The following is an 18,980-nucleotide window of genomic DNA, read 5'->3' on the forward strand; positions in this document are numbered from 1 at the left end:
GATAGATAGATAGATAGATAGATAGATAGATAGATAGATAGATAGATCGGTCTCCTTTGGCTTTGCTTTGGGCCCACTCAACCCCATTTAAGGAGGGATTTACCACTTATGAGATTTTGTTTAAAAGACCTCCACCACTGCTTCCCAGGCTCAGACCAGCAGTTGGCAGACCTCTCTAACCATCCCTGTATCAAGTCACTACAGCACCTCCAGTCTTCCAAAAGTCTACTCATCAGACTGTTGGGGAAACCCAACCGACCTCTGAGTCCCACCACCAATTTCCCCTTGATTGAGTCCAGTGATACTGTCTGAGTCAAAAAGGTAGCCAAAGGGGCTACCTTCAATTTGTAAAGAACTCAACAAAGTGGTTCCTGCATTCCTACAGCTGTAAAGGTAGCTGGAATGACAGGATAGATCCATCATACCAGGTCAAGAAAGTGGAAACCACAGATGAAGATGCTGAATGTACTGTCTTAGGACTACAGATCCATTAAGGTTTTCCTGGGCTCCAGGTACTTCCACCCCATGACCCTCTACTTCCTCATGAGTCTTATGTTTGGTATAAATACAGGGTTATTGTCCAACCTCCACCACCCTTAGGTCTGAACCTGGGAACTGAAGAAGACAGAGACAAGTATTAGCTGGCATGACTACAGACCAGCAACCCATATTCATCTTGACTTTTGCTCACAGATGCCCACTTTAAATGTCTGGTTCTACTGCAAAAAGGAAAGATGTAAGAATTTATCTTTTGAGATAAAAATAAAGAATTTGTAATTCTATGCATGCCCTATGGCTGGGCCCCCAAGTTGCCAAAAATGAGGGAATGTCCATTGAAAAAATTGGGGTAGTGAAGCTAAGGCTTTCCTGGAAAAACAATTCTTAAAAAGTCTGTGGTAGAGAGGTGGAAAGAAAGAGATTCAGAATAGTATGGGCACAATGAAGAGAGGAGAACTGGAAACATGAGGGTAGTGAAGAATAGCCTGCCTGCATTGCCATCTGAGGCTATGGTGATGTCCCAGTCCACGCTGCTGCCAAGGGCCATGTCTGTGGTCCATGTTACCACCAAAAGCCATGCAGACATCCCTGGTCTGGGCTGCTGCCTGGGGCCATGTTGATGTCAGAGGGCTGCACAGAGCTAGCCCCAATCCTCACTGGCTGCCCACCCCTGGCCTAGGCAGCTTGAGAGAGGGGCAGTGCTGGAGACTTAGTCCTGGTAACAAGGACACAGGAGAGCTGCCAGGCTAAACAACTCAGTTATCACCTAGACCCAGATCCAGGGGTTTGATCTGGCCTACCCCAAAATTTACTCCATCTATCAACTGTTGGAGCACATGAAGGGGCAGGTCCTACAGATCCAAAGCTGCAGGATCGCCATGACACAACAGGATATCTGAGAGGAGTCCCAATGAGGACCCAGTATTGATAGTGTAGCTGTTTGAGCAAAAGGTACACTGTGGGACACACTTCGATACCCTACAGCGTCCACAGCAAGATTTATGTTTGTTTGTTTTGTTTTGTTTTCTTTGAGGGTATTGCAAGGGTACTGGGTGGACTTAGAAGGATGGGGAGTTAAGTGAGGTTGGGGGGTGAGATGTAAAATTCACCTTGAGTCAATAGAAAGTAAAAAAAAAAAAAAAAAAAAAAAAATCTGGCCTGTGTTAAACATGGGGAACTTGGGGAATCAGACTGGCCCTGACCCATCTGACCCATTGGTGGCTGATGCTGAGGAACATGACCATGAGGACACAGTCACCCAATCAGTGGCAAAATTGCACCTTGGGTCTAAGCTGCCATATTTTGGGGGAAATAAACTCACTCGTTTAGTGAAAAAAAAATTCATTTGGGAAGAGAGATTTGGGTGAAGACACGGATGGTTTTAACAGCTTTCCTATGTTTGAATGACCTGATCTGCAGAATCCAACCCAATGGTGAGACTGTGGCTGTAAGCCTTTAAAGATCAAACAAGCCAATGGCACCATATAATTTAGAATATCCTCAGAGAAAATGCCTGCCTCCTTCTGATTGGATACCCATGGGGGGAAAAAAAATCTGGCCTTACCCTAGGGAATTACCTGTTATTCTAAAACAGGTTTATAAAATTATGCCAGGATCAGGTGCAATGTATTTTAGCCCAGGGGTTGCTATAACCACTGATATGCTCCTGGGTATGGGACCTTAACAAGGGGCTGGTAACCAATCATACTACTCTTTTCAAGCTTACCAACAAAATAATATTGCTGCTTTAAGGACACTGAGGGAATTGTCCTCCAAAGGAGGAAAAAAACTGGTCACTAACTGAGATTTGTCAAGGCCAGTGGAACTGTACCCAAACTTTGTGACCTGGCTCCTACAAACAGCTTTGAGTGAGGTGTGATGCAGTGGGCAAGAAGACCTCACTAGCTTTCCAGTTTTTGCAGTCTTGGAACAGAATGTCTGGAATAATCCAGGCCAGAGGCTAAGGTGTTTTTTGCTTTTGTTTTTGTTTTCTCAGTCAACTTCCAGAGACTTTGTATGCAGAGCTACTGCAGGACCTAGAAATCAAGCTACAGCTGCACAGTTAAGAAAGAAGCAGATAAAGTCCCGAGTGAGTGTGAATTGTCACCATGAGCATAGCCAAGTCATAGACCCCAATGCCTCGGACTCAAGGGAACTGCCAGGCCCTCCTCTGGCCCAAGTGCACATGTTGAGAAATGTTTGACCTCTAGCTAAAACCAGTGTGTGCATAAACTATCAACCATGCCCTAGAATGCTCCCCTAGAGTCCCTCTACTCAGCTTAGCTAACACACCTCATTAATGTGCTGCGATTCATGGCAGGATGCTATTGGTGCATCTCCATGAGCGTGCAGGACTCACCTTACCCCTGTTTTTCTGTGTGTGTCTATCACTTCTTCCTCCCTCATTGCCTCAGTGGAATTAGTCCCTAAAATGTACAGATCATAGCAAGAAACAAAGGCTTTAATGTTTTCTTACTAACATTCCTCATTTTGTATCGGATTTTGAATTGTGTTATGTTAGAAGGTTTGATTATTGGTTAATGAACTATTGTTGATGATGTTTGAATTGGTGACTCAAGTTTCATTTAAAAAGATCAGTAAGTAGATTTTTCACCTGGGATTAGGGCAGAATTTCCAACACTTTCTGAAATGGTCTTCCACATAATTCTGCCATTTGGAACTATGTCTATGTGAAGTGGCCTTCTCACATAATCTTGATGATTAAAAATTAAAAACATCAGTCAACTCTAAAAACATTGAAACTGCTATTAGCCCTTCATTAGTAAATATTCACCCAAGATTTCATTCTTTATGTAAAATAAGTAGATATATCCATTTTGCTTATATCTTTAATAAGTAGTAAAAATATATGTATGACAAAAAATATTTTAAAATAGATTTACTTATGATATATTATCAGTTCATGTTGGATCTGTGTGCCTGTTTTATACACTCATATATGTGGGGTCATTTAACAATTTCCTGGGTGAAAGGAGTCATGAGTGGGAAACTTTAAGAAGTTATAACCTTGAGGCTGGAGAGATGGTTCAGTGGTTAACAACACTGACTGCTCTTCCAGAGGTCCTGAGTTCAATTCCCAGCAACCACATGGTGGCTCACAACCATCTGTACTGGGATCCAATGCCCTCTTCTAGTGTGTCTGAAGACAACTACAATGTACTCACCTACATTTAAAATAAAAAGTTTTAATCTTGACATACTGACACTTTACAATTGATGGTCTTCTTGAGATACTTTGAGCATCTAACTGAAAGGCTTTGCATTCAGAGAACAAGAGGGGCACTAAGGTGGATTATCCTTTTGGGTAACAGATTTATTAGATGAAATATTAGTTTTCATAAGGACAGGAAGATAACAGCATAGTGGGAACCCTGGGAATAGCTGAGATCCATATAGTAGAGTAGAGGCCTCCTATGGGCTTCAGTAATCCACAGTGCACACTGATAGTCAGACTCTCTGATTCCCAGGTGATGGGGGAGGAGAGAAAGTCTTGCCTTTTGAGGAAGGAGTATATGAACTTGAAGATATGGCATGAGTAGAGGGGAGAGACCCTCTATGGGCATCTGTCATACAGTTTGGAGTGTGTCAGTCTAGGGGCAGCATCCAGAAGCAGCTAGAGGGAGGAGGAAGAACCAACTTCAGATAGACATGGTCTGAGCAGTGTTTCGTCTGGGTTCTATCAGAGAGTTAATAGAATCTGTCATTTAGTAGTATGGGGCAGCCTGGTCCAGAGAGATCCAGGATATCAGTGGTAACTCAGTTCGCCTGTACTTGCAGAAGTCTTAAACTAAAGCTCACCCTCCGAAGAATAACTGGAACTTCTTTATGAAACTCCAAGGAACCGATGTAGTCTGAATGCAGATAGAAAAGTGGGGAAGACCTCCCCAAACTCTGAGAATGGTTTCTGAATGGAGAGCCTTCTGGTCCCTCAGGCAAGGGAAATGTTAAAAGGTGACAGTGAGAGCCTTGTAGAGAGGATACACTTTGCATGGGGGAACAGAAAGAGCCTCTAGGGAATGAGACATGTGAATGGACTTCAACAGATACCTAGGATTTCTCGAGGTTCAGCATCACACAGGCTATTAAAAATGGACTTGTTATGGAGAGAAACACCATCAAAAAGAAAAGAGGGGCAGATGAGAGGGAGGAGAAAGAGGTCAGATCTCTGTCCCACCATTCCGTATCTTTTATCATTATGGAGGTAAACAGCACCCAAAGAACACACTGTTCTTAGACCTTGAGAACTCCTCCCCCAAAACTGCGCAGTTGTGGGGGAGGAGCTGCTAGGGTATGCAGTTTCTCCTTCCTTTATGTCTTGTGTTCTAATTAGATAAGATTTGCAAAAGCAGAAGCCTCAGTACTTGCAACATTCATGGAATTTCACAGATACACCCTTAAATATTTTAGTTGTCTAAGGAAGAGTATGGAGGGGGGGAGGAGGAGGGTACAGGTGGATGTGGGGGAGGGTAAATGAGAGCATAGATGTATTCAAATGTCACAGCGAAGCCCATCACTTCAAATTGAATGTTAATGAAATAATTAGCTTTTTAAAAAGTAAAAGCAAAAGAGAAGAAAGATATAATCCAGTTCCTTACGTTTTTCTTGAACTTGGAGTTTTCTTGTACACATGACTTCATTCATGAGTTGCTTCCTTGCCTCCTTTTCGAGAGCCAGCTCCCGATCCTTCTCAGCCATCTTCTTTGCCTTTATGTCCTCTAGTAGTCTGTCCAGTTCTTTCTCCTGGGCTTTTTCTTCCTTTTGTCGCTGCATTAGATAATCGTTGTATATCTTCTGTTCTCTTCCCATGTCTTCCTACATAGCGGAGAATTTAATTCACGTTATTGGAACACATCAGTAAGAACGAGTACTTTGTTTTAATTATGTGGTAATTCATTTATTTGGTATGTGAGTATGTGATGTGTGCAGGTGGACACTCATGCATCATGGTTCATGTGTGTGTATCAAAGAGCAACTTTCAAGAATTGGCTCTTTCTTTCTACCTGGGGATAGAACTCAAAGCAACAGACTTGATGGTGGTCTCCTTTATCTGCTGAGCCTTCTTGTCAGCCCTATGGCCAGCCTTAAAAGCATCGTCCTAACAGGTACAATTCTAATCTTGTGGTGCTGTACACTTAGACATTCACTGATATACTCTTGTGTCTTGGATTTTCTTCAAAAGACTTAGAGTGATTGTAGGTCTAGACAAAACAAGAACAGACTTTAGTTGAAGGCTGCTAAACCCTGTTAAGGATATAAGGGGGTTCAGATTTTTTTTTTTTGTATCTGTTTGAAATTTTCGAGTAAGTTGGTTCAAATACTGTCTCAAAGAGTTTCCTAAAGCAGCTGTTAGCACACTCCCAACAGGAAAACTGCCACCCTACAACGGGTGGATCTGAATATCAACAAAGAGACATTTCACATAAGAGTCTCTAGGGAGGGCAAAGAAGAACATATAAAACATTGTTTGACATCATTCCCCATTAGGGATATGCAAATTAAAACAATGTGAGTATTAGTCAACATGCACTGTAATAAAGCAAAAGGGGTGACAAAATCAAATGCTAAAGAGAATGTGGAGAAGCTAGAGTGCTCATGAATTGCTGGGGGACTAAAGCTATCTTTTAACATTTTCGCTTCCTTCATGACTCATTTCCTCTGTCCTCCCTCCCTCCCTCCTTCTCTTCCTACTTCCATCCCTCCCTCCCTCCCTCCCTCTCTTCCTCTGGCCTTCTCTTCCTTCCTATTGTTAGAAACTGAGCTCAGGGCCTTGCACAATAAAACACATTGAAAGTAACAACCCATGATAAGACTGACAACTCAACAGACTATGCTACTGGCAGTTAGCAAGCACTAAATAAGTATCTTACTCTCTTCTGCTTCTTCTTGTCTGCCTCATCTTGTAAGTCTTGAAGGGCCCTTCCCACGAGCTTCATGTTCAAGTCCAGGTCCTGTCTGTACTCCTGCTGCATAGAGTCCATCTTCTCTTGCACGGCTTTTTTCAAACTGTTCCTCGTTTCCTGTCTTGTCTTCTGCTTCTGGAGCTTTTCTTGTTCGTCCTCTCGCTTAACCTGTGCTTTGTTTTGCTCCTAAGGAAGAGTAATGAAGACGAATCAGCATAGTTAAGCAAAGCAAGTGAGGCCACGCTTTCGAAGTAAGGGATGAGCCTAAGGGACTTCTTGGAAATACATACACACAACTCCGTTTCGAGGAGCTATAGAAGTGGAGCTAGCTTTTTAATACAGCTGAGTCAGCACTAAGGCTTTGTAGAAAAAAAAAATGATCTGAACCCCCTTATATCCTTAACAGGGTTTAGCAGCCTTCAACTAAAGTCTGTTCTTGTTTTGTCTAGACCTACAATCACTCTAAGTCCTTTGAAGAAATCCAAGACACAAGAGTATATCAGTGAATGCCTAAGTGTACAGCACCACAAGATTAGAATTGTACCTGTTAGGACGATGCTTTTAAGGCTGGCCATAGGGCTGACAAGAAGGCTCAGCTATGTGTGGTTGTAAAGTAAGTATTAAGTGGGTGTGTAGTCCAAAATCGATCTCTCAAAAAAGTGTAAAAGGAAATGATCTTGAATCCCAGTGCTAAACATTCACTGTCATGCTCAACCTGCTTGCTCAGGCTTCTGGGCTGTATGCTTCTATGCACATGTGTGCATCTGTTATTAAGCAGCAGTGAGACTTCAAACACGGAAATGTGCTTAATAGACTAACCCCATACTCCAAGCAAACTATATTAATAAGCGGGGAAACTGCTACACCTACAGAGGCCGCCGCTGCAGGGCGTTTGAAAAGGCTCACCAGGAAGCGGGCTTCCTCTTCCTTCATCCGTCGCGCAGCCTCCCTTTGTGCCTGGTTGCTGGTGACCTGAGCATCCAGCCCCAGGCGTGTATTTTGTACCAGATCTCTCTGTCTCTTCTGGTCTTGGGCTTCTCGCCTTTCCTTCGCTAATCTGTCTTCCTCCCAAAGCCTGGCGAACAGCTGCTCTTCCACCAGCTTTTGCCTCTTCAGCTCCTTGTTGAATTCTACCTGTGCGTTCCGTTCCTCAACCACCTTTTTCTCATGGACGCTAGCCAATTTAGTGCGGAGCTCCTCACAGCGCTCCCTGAAAAGAAGATTTTAAAAGGAGTAAACCCCTGGGGCGTTTTATGCGGCACTGCTGTATTTAGGCACATGTCTTCACAGTACCAAAATAACCTGGATGTAGGCCATCCAGACAGAAAAAAAAATGTGAGGAAACAGCAGGGAGGGAGGCAGGTCCCCAAGGATGTCACCAGACACAAGCACTGCCCTCAGGCAAAACAAGCTTTGATTCCTTGCTCTGACGATTCTTGTATGACTTTGGATCAAAAATTTAAGGTGTGGTGGTGCATGCCTTTAGCTCCAGCACTGAGCAGGCAGAGACAGGCAGAATTCTTTGAGTTTGAGGTCAGCCTGGTCTACGTTCCGAGTTCCAGGACAGCCAGTGCTACATAATGAGATCCGGAAAATGAAAAAAATAAACAAAAACAGAATTAACTCATCCTGGCCAGTTGCCTCATTTTTAACACACCTAAGCCAGAAACCTGTTCCCTCTGGGTTCCTAGGTCTGAATCCACTCTTACCAGCTGTGCCCCAACCTGTGCCCACTTCTTGGCACCCCCTTTCTTTCCTACTGGCCTCTGCTAGGAAGGATCAGGGACGGTGTGTATTGTTAGTGGGAACTCTGTAGCCCCACTGTCAGTGGTTGACATTTCATGGTTCTCTGAACTACATCTTGTTCTGATTTTGCTAGTTTCTCATACCTGCTGGCCTTTGAATTTCTGACCTCCTTGAACTGTAAATGTTGTGAAAATGAACTCTTGAATTCCCCTTTGTGTTGTGCCATTTAGGTGAAAACTTACATGGCCACCATATATTCCTAAATACCGCTCAACAAGACTCGGCGACTTGGGAACCTAATATTCATCTCTCGAGTCAGGTAAGCTACGATTCTACCAGAGAGTTTGACGTAAATCTCAATGTTTATTAAAGCCAGGAATCATGACAGTTCCAGTACTTGGGAGGCTGGCGTCGGAATATCTTGAATTCAGGGCCAGCCTGGACTACACAGTGAGTTTCAAGCAAGCCTGGATTACAATGTTAGACCTTATCTCGCAAATTATCCATTTGGGCTGGAGAGTCATTTCATCAGTTAAAAGCTGTTCTCACAGGAGACCCTGAATTGATCCCAGCACCCACATAGCAGCTCATAGATGTCTATAACTCCAGTTCCAAGGCCTTCCTGGGCACTAGGCACACATGTGGTGCCCTTCTATCTATGCAGACAAAATGCTCAAAAATATAAAATTATAAAATAATAAAATAACTAATGTATTTATTAAATGAATTAAGAAGGCTAATGTCTATGTTTTAAACACTTCTAGGAAATACTGAACTTTTCACATCTCTTCTGAGGATTGAAATATTAAAATTAAAAGACATACAGAACTGATATTCATATCAAGTGACAATCGCTATGTTGAAGGACTTGAATAAAAAAAGAAAGCAAAATGAGGAAACCAACCTGAGGATATAATAACAATTTTAAAGGTTTGTTTTTATTATTTTCTTTAAGTGTGTGTGTGTGTGTGTGTGTGTGTGTGTGTGTGTATGTGTCTGTGTGTGTTTTCTGTCTACCTGTGGGTTTGTGCACATGAGCACAGGTACCAATGGAGTCTAGAAGAGGATACCAGATCCTCTGGAGCTGGTCTTACAGATGGTTGTGAGCTGCTGGATCTATGTGCTGCAAACAGAACTTGGAGCTTCTGTAAGAGCAGTACCCAGTTTTTAATGCCATGACAGCAACTCTTAACGCCCATTTCCATTAGAGTCCATAAGATTGGAAAATGATGGGTCTTTGTAGTCTGTGTCAGGAAGTGGATCAGAAGTCCAGGTGACCAGAAAAGATCCTGGAACCAGTGATAATAACAAACAGGGACCCACCACATACTTGGCAGATGGGAAAATGGCAGCAACAGGGGACAGACCAATTTTACTAAACACTTTGTGGGATGGGGGTTCAAAGAACTTGTCTCCAACAAGAGTGCTCAAGTTGATAAGTAGTATCTTATTTGACAATTGGCTTTTCCATGCTTAGGAGGCAAGCACAGAAGTACCACAGCAGGATTTTAAGACAAACTGAGCCCCTGTGTTTTAAGTGACCTATGATGTGATTTCCAAGATTTAAAGGATAGTTCCTGAATATACATTCAAAGGCTATAGTTTATTGTAAGTTGGCATTTCTGAATCATTTTTAATATGCCAGTTAGAATGCAGGATTGTCCATTTAAGACAGTGGTCATCCTTAAAGAGGCCAGATTCCACTGCCTGAAGAGACCAAGCTGTGCTCCCTGAAGCTACCTCCTGTGCACAGAAAATTCAAAGGCAATCTGTATGCCTGACAGCTCTTAGTTTATCCTGGCTCTTCTGTGCCCTTTGTCAAACTAAATTGCTAAGGCAAAGCATCCACCAGCCTCCCAAAAGTTAGGAAAGTCTCATGTTTCCCCTGTTCATTAGGTTGTTCTGGGGACTTTCTCTGAAGTCCAACTCCCACCTATCCTGGGTGCTCCAAGGTCATGGGGGCTCTTTCCCTCTCCTTCCTCTCCCCCTCCTCTCTCTCCTTCCTCTCCCCCATCCCATTTAAGGCCCTATTTGTACTCCTACACACTGTACCGTTTTCTGCCTAATGTTCTCCCTTCCACCTGAAGGATCCGTCATGACCTCGAGGCTCTCTCTCCTAATAATTACCATTCCTGAAGGGAATGGTGTGTCTGCTTCCCTTCCAGGGCTAACCCCAGCTGTTTTGTTGTTCTCTCTGTAATATTCTATATAACAAGCCCAGGTTCACCTGCTGCTTGTATCCTCTTCCAAATTATTACCTGAACTGCTGGTCTAACTTTTCAGCTACAAACTCCTGCCTCTCCTTTTCTTTCTTCTCTCTTAATAACTTGGTTCTCTCTCTCATTTTTTCTTTTTTCTCTTCAATGGTTTCTCCTTTCAATTGCATTTCAGAAAAATACTCATTTTCTTCTGATGCCAAAAGGTCACGTAGCCTGAAACAAACAAACAAACAAGCAAACCAATTAAGTAATTAATTAATCAAAATTATCGTTCTGACTGAGCTTTGTTCTACTGAATTTCTGAATTAGTATCTAATCATGTTTTAAGAAATGAAAGGCCACTCACTTTGAGGTTGAGGAAACAAGTCAGTAAAGAGCTTCCCTTGCAGGCACAGACTTCATCCCTCAGAACCCACTCTGAGAGAATAGAAAAATAGTCTGGTGGCCTAAGTTTGATCCTGGGAACCACACAGTAGAAGGGGAGAAACAACTTCCAAAATTGGCCTCTGACCTCCACACACACAATGATATTCCCTCCCTTCAATAAATAGTGTTTTTTTTTAAACATCACTGTGGTTCTCCAAAAAATAAGAATATGAAAAACTGAGCCGTGATCTTTATTTGACTTTTTTTTTAATGCACAATATTAACCATTGTGGTTTTGTGAGCTCAGGACATCAAAAAATGTTAGAGAACTCGCCTAACATAGGGAAGGCCCTGAGGTTGATTGCTTGTAGCCAACAGGAATACAAAATGAGTGCTTCAGTTCCTAGGTTACCAGGTTTGTGAGTCTTACTTATTTCGTCTCTCTTCGGTATTGATGACAAAGCCTTGCATGGCATCCTTGACTCTTGCTTGCACGAGACTGCCGAAGGACCTGCGGTCGCTGTGCTGGATCCAGTCGCATCTCAGGCGGTACTGCTCATTTGATTTGATGGAAGCCAAAGTAGTGTGGTACTTGTGGTAGCTGCGCTGGATCCTTTTTAGATGTTGCTCAGCCCTCTGAGCCTTGGGAGGCTTGGCTCTCTGAAAATAAAGAACAGTTGCCATTTACAATAAGTAAAAATTAAGAGCCTGACCATCTATAGAAAAAAATTGTATGTGCATATATGTGTGTGTGTGTGTGTGTGTGTGTGTGTGTGTACACATATCCACTCTGCAGTTACAGCCAAAACCAACTTAAGTATATGAGGACTAACTTGTTTGAGTCTCTGAGTTTGATAGTCATCAAATCACTCTCAAATACAGAAAGTCTTTGGGTTTTGATGGGATTAACCTAGCATTAACAGGAGATACTGTTAGTAAAAATGTGTTTAGTACACATAATCTACCAAACATAAGAGATACTGTAGAATATCTGTTATTCAGCTACATTACTCATGCTACTCATGATCTCTCCTGAGCCTGGCATAAACTTCATTTCAATGTCCTGCCCAAGCCTTTAAGAGTAACCTTTCTGTACATTGTGAGTCCAGGAAAAACTCCAAATTTCCATTTTAAAGTACAACCTACAGATGCTTGTCAATTTTTCTGTAGAGAACTATTAATCAAGCAAACTAGCTGCTGTGGCAGGAGATCATATACAAAGATCCAGGCCTGTGTGATCCAGCTGGAATATAAACACTTCACACACCTTTAATCCCTCTAACTGGAATACAGACACATCCTTAGTACTCACCTTTAAGGTAAAATTAGTTTCTAGAAGGTAGCAAGGATGTTTGAAAATGACTTCTAATGGACAGGTAGTCAAAGTGATGAATCAGAGAAAGATTTGACATAATGAATCAGAGATAGGATATGCCGGGCTCTTGTGAGAACAGCACTGGAAAGTAAGGCTCAGTGAGAGAGCAGCTCAGTGAGTCAGTCAGCTGAGTGTCAGTGCAGTGACTGCAGTGCACTGGAGTTGCAGTTCAGTGTAGGTCAGCAGAGGCAGTTAAAGCCAGACAATAAGAAGGAGCCAGAAGATTAAAACAGATTGCCAGCATTAGTTTGAGGCCAAGCAGAGCCATATTGAATCAGTTTGGAGAGGCGTTTGAGCCAGAGCAGCTGAGTTGAACCAGCCAACCAGAGTTCAAAAAGAACTAGGAAGGGTGAGCTTATTAAGCCTCTGAGATGACAATTACATTAGGGAAATAAAAGTTACTTTTACATTTTGCACTATTATAAAAGAAAATAAGTCAAATCTTGAGTTTTAGATCATCTATTTTTTTAAAAAGGGCCTTTGACTAAAAGTAGATATAATTATTAAAGTTAAATTTTAAACACCTTTTTGAATCCCTTTCTGCATATTCCTACCAGGTCAATACATCACTCAAACCTCATCAGAAGCTTCTATTTGCAGTAAATAGAGATTAATATAGACACTTACAACAACTGGCCAAAGTTATTGTGCCTACAGCCTGTATCTGGGTAAAAGAGAAGTGGGCAGGGCTTCAGTTCCTGGACTTGGAGTCTGAGGCAGAGATCATGAGGAGAGAAGAAGGGAGAGGAAGAAAAAAAAGGAAGACACCATGAGGTAGATGGATTGTGAGGACACAGCCATGAGGGCCAGCCAGTTGGAGTACAGGTGGCCCGGGTATAACATGGCAAGTTGTGTCTCACTAAGAATAAGAGACCCAAAAGGAATCATATACTGTACCCTGTGTCCCACCCTCTACTTTCAAGGCTCAGAGAACAGAAAGAGGTAGTGGATGACAAGAAAACATCTGGGCACAAGAGGATAACTACACAGATGAGCTCAGAGTGATTGCAACAGCATGCACACAGCCTGTGCAAGCCCAAGACAGACTGGAGAGGGGAGGGGGGCACACATTCCCATCACTAGCTGCAAGGGAAAAAATGTCGACAACTGTAAGCTCCTGGGAGAAAAAGAGGGTTTTCTCTAAGAGTATATCCCCTGATAAGCTGACAACACTCAGAGGAAGACTATACATCCAAGAATATTGTGACAGCACAAATTGGTCTATAAGGGCTAAAAAAGAAAGACGATACAAGTTGGGTACATAAGGAATGAGGAGTGGATATGGGAAAAAGTTGGAGTGAATTCTTAATATAACATCTATTTGCCAGAAGTAACTATCATCTCCAAGGTTTACTGCCTCTGTCTACTAATCTAGGCTTAGTCCTGAAAGCTTCTAGCCTCCATACGATTTTATTTATGCCTAGAATGTTTTCAGCTTCTGAGACTTACTGCTGAATAAGCTCATCTGAAATGGAAACTTAAAGGTTCTTTGGAAAGTTGGGTTGGATGGTGTTTTGCTGAGGCAAATATGTGAAGGAATATTTTGTTAAAGTGGGCACAGGTGAAAAGCTAAGGCAGACTCATAAAGGAACATTTCCCCGAAGCAGAGACAGGAGAGAGGATATTCTGCTAAAGCAAACACGTGAAAGGACATGTGACAAAAGACTCTTTGCTAATGACATGCATGTTTTAGTCTGCCTTACATTGCATAGTTGAGCTGCATTTATCAGGACTCCATAGAGAGAAACACACAAAAAAAACTTCTGGAGGAGTACTGCAGTTTGTTGTCGCTTCCAGGGACTTGGGCTGACTGGATGCATGTGCTGTGGTAAGACTCATGCTGAGGTAAGACACATGGAGGACATGATATGTTTAGAGGGTATAAATAGGACTTGACAGAGTGACAAAGTGATGGAGTCAGAGCTAGGCTTGCTGGTACACCTAGCTGTACAATGCTTGTGGTTCTTGCAACTTCGCTGATCCTTACTTCCCCTGAGAGAGGCACAGCTGAGACCTTCTCCTGTTAGTCCCTTTTGCTGACTCAAACCAAGGCTGAGGCCTGGCTGTCTCTACTAAGTTGTGTCACTGCTGTTGCTAACCAGACTCTACCGAACTGGCTTGTCGGTGTATCCGTAAAGTGTTTGCAAGTGGATCGAGCTGTTGCTTCCTGCTAACCTGTGAACTGAACTGCTGATTTCAGGACAACATAGACAGGAGTTGCTCCGAAGAACCTTTCTAAACAGGTCCGCTTACCCCATATCCTTTCTTTTCCATTCCCTCTGGTGGGTAGTGGGCTACTAGGAAGGCTAAAGCATTTAAGAACCATCATTAAAAATAAAGTTTGAAAAAATTAAAGTTACACTCACTCTTTCTTGTTCTTTCTGAACTCTGGCTGGCTGGTTTGGCTTAACTGTTCTGGCTCAAACTGCTCTCCAGGCTGACTGATTCAATCTGACTTCTCTCCCAGCCTCTGACTGAATTGCTCTGCTTAGTCCCATACTAACTTTGGCCATCTGTGCTAATCTTTTGGCCCCTCATTCTCTGGCTCTTTCTTTCTTTACCTGTGTCTGGTTTGTTCTCTCCCTGCAACTTGTATCTATAACTGTCTTGGCAAAACTGTCCCCCTTTATCTGCACTGCTCTCTTAACTAGCTTCCCTTTCCTCTCTCTTCTTAGGAGAGCTGGGCATATCCTGTTTTGTCAGATCTTTCTCTGATTCACTACTTTGTTTGTTACTTCATTAGAAGTCACTTTCAAATGCTTGTGGGTCTTTTTTTTTTTTTCAAACTAACTTACCTTTGTTGTTTAGGATTAAAGCTGTGTACTCAGGCTGTGTCTTTATTCCAGCCAGAGGGATTAAAGGTGTGTGCTAAAAATGAGCTACACCATAGCTAGAAACTTTTTTTTTTCAGGTAAATAACCCAGTTCTTGGGGTTCACAGTGTGATCAAACATTCTATAACAGTGAAGAAAGAAACTGGGGACACTCAAAGAACTAATATAAATAAGCAAACAAACTTGAAAGGCAGGACTCTAGAAATGATTTAATCAACCAGAGATGTGATTGCTATGACCAAAGTGTTTCAAAAGGACAGATTGTTATGCTCAGATCTCAAGGTCGCCCACAGACCACCAGCGACTACTGGGGGGTCCAACTCGAATGCAAAAGCAAAGAGTCTTTGTTCAAGCTTGAGCTTGGAGCTTCCAATCTCTCCAGAACTGTGGAAGGTGTGGAAAGGGCTGAGCTGATATAAGCCTTGCCTATTTATCATGGTTGCTGTAGCAGGGTAGGGGACTTTCCAACTTGGGAGTTATATGATTGGTTGACATTTTCTTGGTACACTTCTATTGGCTAGTAATGATTTCATCTTGGTATGAAAAATGGTTACTAGCTTATCAATCTACTTTAAGACATTAGGTACTTTCCCCTTAAAAACTGCTTGGTTGTTGCCAGGAGTGGAGTGGGTATTTGCCTAGGAGAATTATGATTTTTTTTCCAGGATGACATGGTTCTTAGAACAAGTTGGGGGTTTTCCAGTAGCTGAGTCCACTCAGAGGGCAAGTTAATCACAACATGGAATCTGAAAGCAAAATTGAGTTTGTAATGTTAAGCTGGGCCCTTCACAGACCTGTTGAAGCCTGCTCTCCAGTATAGCTGTAGCCACTTTACTCTATGCTTGCCAGTCATTTTGTACTGCCAGGGAAATGTTAGTGATCCCCAAAACACAGACAGGAGCCAATATGATGTAACTCACAGCTGGGTCTCTATTCTATTCAAGTTAGCTCACACCCACCCCCCAACACACCACCATCATGCAGGACAGTTTTGCAGGGGGGGGAACCCCTAATGTGTATGGGGCAAGACTTTATAGTAAGCAGCAAGCAGGGAGTACATGTGGAAGCATCTAATTGGAAAGATACTATGCCCTTTAACATAACTGGCTGGTGCTGGGAGTCGTATCATAAACTTAATTTCTGCTCCCTTCTGCATTGGTGGTCATTAGGCAAGTGGTTGGCTTGTATCCTGGGGGTGCAGGTTTGTTGGGGAAATAACCTGGAGACACTGGTCTTGTTGAGGGTATAACCTGGAGATGCTAGTTTTGTTGGGGATTAGCCTAGAGACTGGAGCTAGGCTCGGGTTTTGTTGGGGGCAATTTGGAAACTAATGCCTGTTAGTTTATCTCAATTCAAACTTAGGCCAGGTTCTCTAAAATGGAGTCTGAATTTTAAAAGATTTGACATCTCAGTTTTATATTGTTATTGATGACAAGAAATAACTTGACTCAGAGCAGGGTCATGCTGACCATATACTCCATTATGTTCTGTATGTTCTGAGGCTTGTTAATCTTAAAAAATTCCTCAACCATAAGCTCCACTCAGGACCAATCAGAATAAAGGTCAGTTAGGACTGTTCTGTCTAGCTGGCCAACATAGCTTGAGTCAGAGATGACCTCCAGGCAGTGCTTCCGGTACCTACACCTGAGCTCATTATGGTTTTGCCTTTATAAACTGGCCCTGAAAAACATTCGGGGATGAGGTCTAGTTCCTGAGTCTATGCTGCCTCCCTGATTGACCAGTCTTGGCATGAGCATTCAATAATTCGGCCCTGTTTGACTGAGATTGCTGCCTGAGTGGTTTGTGCAGTGCTTCCAAGACCTCAACAGTTTCAGTTTCTTTAAATGTATTGTTTGCACAATGGCCACTCAAAAAAATAAAAGTTGTGAAGGGCCCAGCCTAACATACAAACTCCATTTTACATTCAGACTCCATTTTATGTTAAACTAGTCCTTAGTATGAACTCAGTTACGAGAAAAACAAACAAACAAACAAACAAACAAACAACTTGTTCCAGGAACCAAGACACCCCTAGCAACTGCCACAACTCCTCTAGCCAATAGCCACCCTACCACTAGGAACAGCCAATCAGCTCTTAGGAGGAAAGTACCTAATATTCCAGACGTCTCAAAATAGATTGCTTAAGCAAGCCGCTATTGTTCATACCAACTTGAAATCATTATTAGCCAATAGAAATGCACCAAGCTCTAACTTTCAAATGTTAACCAGTCAGGTAACTGTCAAACTGGAAAGCCTCTCATCCTGCTGAAGCTATAATAAATAGACAAGGCTTTACTGACTCAGGGCCTTTTATACCCATCCATTGCATTGAAAAGGTTGGAGAGGTCCTAGCTGGAGCTTGAACAAAGACTCTTTGCTTTTGTGTACATGTTGAACTCCTGGTGGTCTCTGGTGATCTGCAGGGCCTGGGCATAACAGTTGGAAGACTATGCATGTACATTTTGAAAATATATCAACACAGTAAGTGAAATCTCATTGACTGTATCTTTATCATTTCTGTATTCCTAGCATTGAGCCTACTCCTCCCACAATTAGCCTCTCACTATGAATGAGTGGACACATGTTTCTGGGTGTTCTTGATGACTCAGTGTCTGTGCCTCCTGGTGCCACCACAAAACCAATAGTCTTGAGCTTCCTGTTTTCAGCAGTGGGTTTCATCCTTGGTTACATTGTAGCATGTTGGTGCTGATTCATAGTAACAAGTCCTTGAGGCACAAGGTAGATTCATTCTGATGAATTACATTTAGAATATTTGTGTCAGAATTACCAGATACTGAGGTATCTGGTAACCATAGGTTATCTGTAGTAACCATTCAGGGCATGGGGTAGTATCCAAAGATAAATTGATGGAGGGTTTTCAGGGCTTGGTGTACACAAAGAGGCACCTAGGTGCAGCCAACAGGATGAAATGGAAGACAGACACAAGTTGAGAGCGGGAAGTGTATCACAAGACACAAATCCACATCAAAATCATTTTGAGTCTAGAGTAATTTAATTAAACTACTATTCATTCTTGGTATTTTATGAGTGCAGATTCTGTGATAGGGAAGTAGAACAGGGTCACTTGGGTAGGAGACACAACAATAACTCGGGGTTCTGGTAGACATGTGAGTTGAAAACAGGAAGCACACAGGCCAGCTAGATGCAACTGTCACCAGTTGTGAGGACAGGAATCAGGATCCAAGTACACTTCGACTAGAAAGAGCAACAAGGGCAAGTATTGGTGAGAAACAACACTAGTGGTAGCCAGACCTAGGAGCCCTATAGGGCTTGTGGTACAGAGACATGATGTCATATAGCTCTCAAGCTGGCTTCAAACTCTCTCTTTAACTGCGCATCTGCCTCGACCTACCTGTTACAGGATATATGATCACACTGTGAACCCTGAGATTGTGTTGTTTACTGGAGAAACCTGTTTCTAGATGTAGTGTGGCTCAGTCCTTTACACTCTTAGTACAAACCTTTAACTCCAATGAAGGTAAAGCTGGTTTGTAGAAGGAAGCACCTAAGTTTGAAAGTGCTGTCTAATCGAGTGCCAAAGTGACAACTCAGGGAAAGATTTGACAGAATAGGATAAGCCCAACTCTCATAAGGAGAGACAGGAAAAGGAAGCTACGTAAGAGAAAGCGATCCAGTGAGAGAGGAAGAGGAGGAGGCTATTTTACCTGAAGAGTTTCACAGAGACAGGTTGCAGAGAGAGAGAACAAGCTAGACACAGGTGAAGACAGAATAAGTCAGAAAATGAGAAGGAATCAGAAAATTAGAACAGATTGCCAAAGTTAGTAGGAAGCTAAGCAGAGCAATTCAAAAGCCTAAAGAAGCCAGATTGATTCAGTCAGCTTCGAGAGGAGTTTGAGCTGGAACAGCTGAGTTGATCAGCCAGCCAGAGTTCAGAAATAACTAGAAAGGGTGAACTTACTCAGCAACAAGTCTCAATAAAACTAGAAACAGGCTTGTCAGGCTTGTCACTGACCAAAATTCACACTGTTCAACTGTATTAG

At 42.5% G+C, this 18,980-nt stretch overlaps 1 protein-coding gene across 1 annotated transcript in view; it reads right to left on the minus strand.

The window, feature by feature from the left end:
* Cfap53 (cilia and flagella associated protein 53) overlaps positions 1-18,980 on the minus strand; it is a 67,327-nt gene that overhangs the window by 46,612 nt on the left and 1,735 nt on the right. The window contains exons 2-6 of the mRNA XM_028776761.1: positions 11,181-11,410; positions 10,424-10,597; positions 7,326-7,629; positions 6,387-6,605; positions 5,115-5,331 (exon numbers count right to left, since the gene is read on the minus strand). Coding sequence (XP_028632594.1) covers positions 5,115-5,331; positions 6,387-6,605; positions 7,326-7,629; positions 10,424-10,597; positions 11,181-11,410 — 1,144 coding nt within the window. The remainder of the gene's footprint in view (positions 1-5,114; positions 5,332-6,386; positions 6,606-7,325; positions 7,630-10,423; positions 10,598-11,180; positions 11,411-18,980) is intronic.

Source organism: Grammomys surdaster, unplaced genomic scaffold, assembly GCF_004785775.1.
Source record: "Grammomys surdaster isolate TR1022 unplaced genomic scaffold, NIH_TR_1.0 272, whole genome shotgun sequence".
NCBI classification, from domain to species: Eukaryota; Metazoa; Chordata; class Mammalia; order Rodentia; family Muridae; genus Grammomys; species Grammomys surdaster.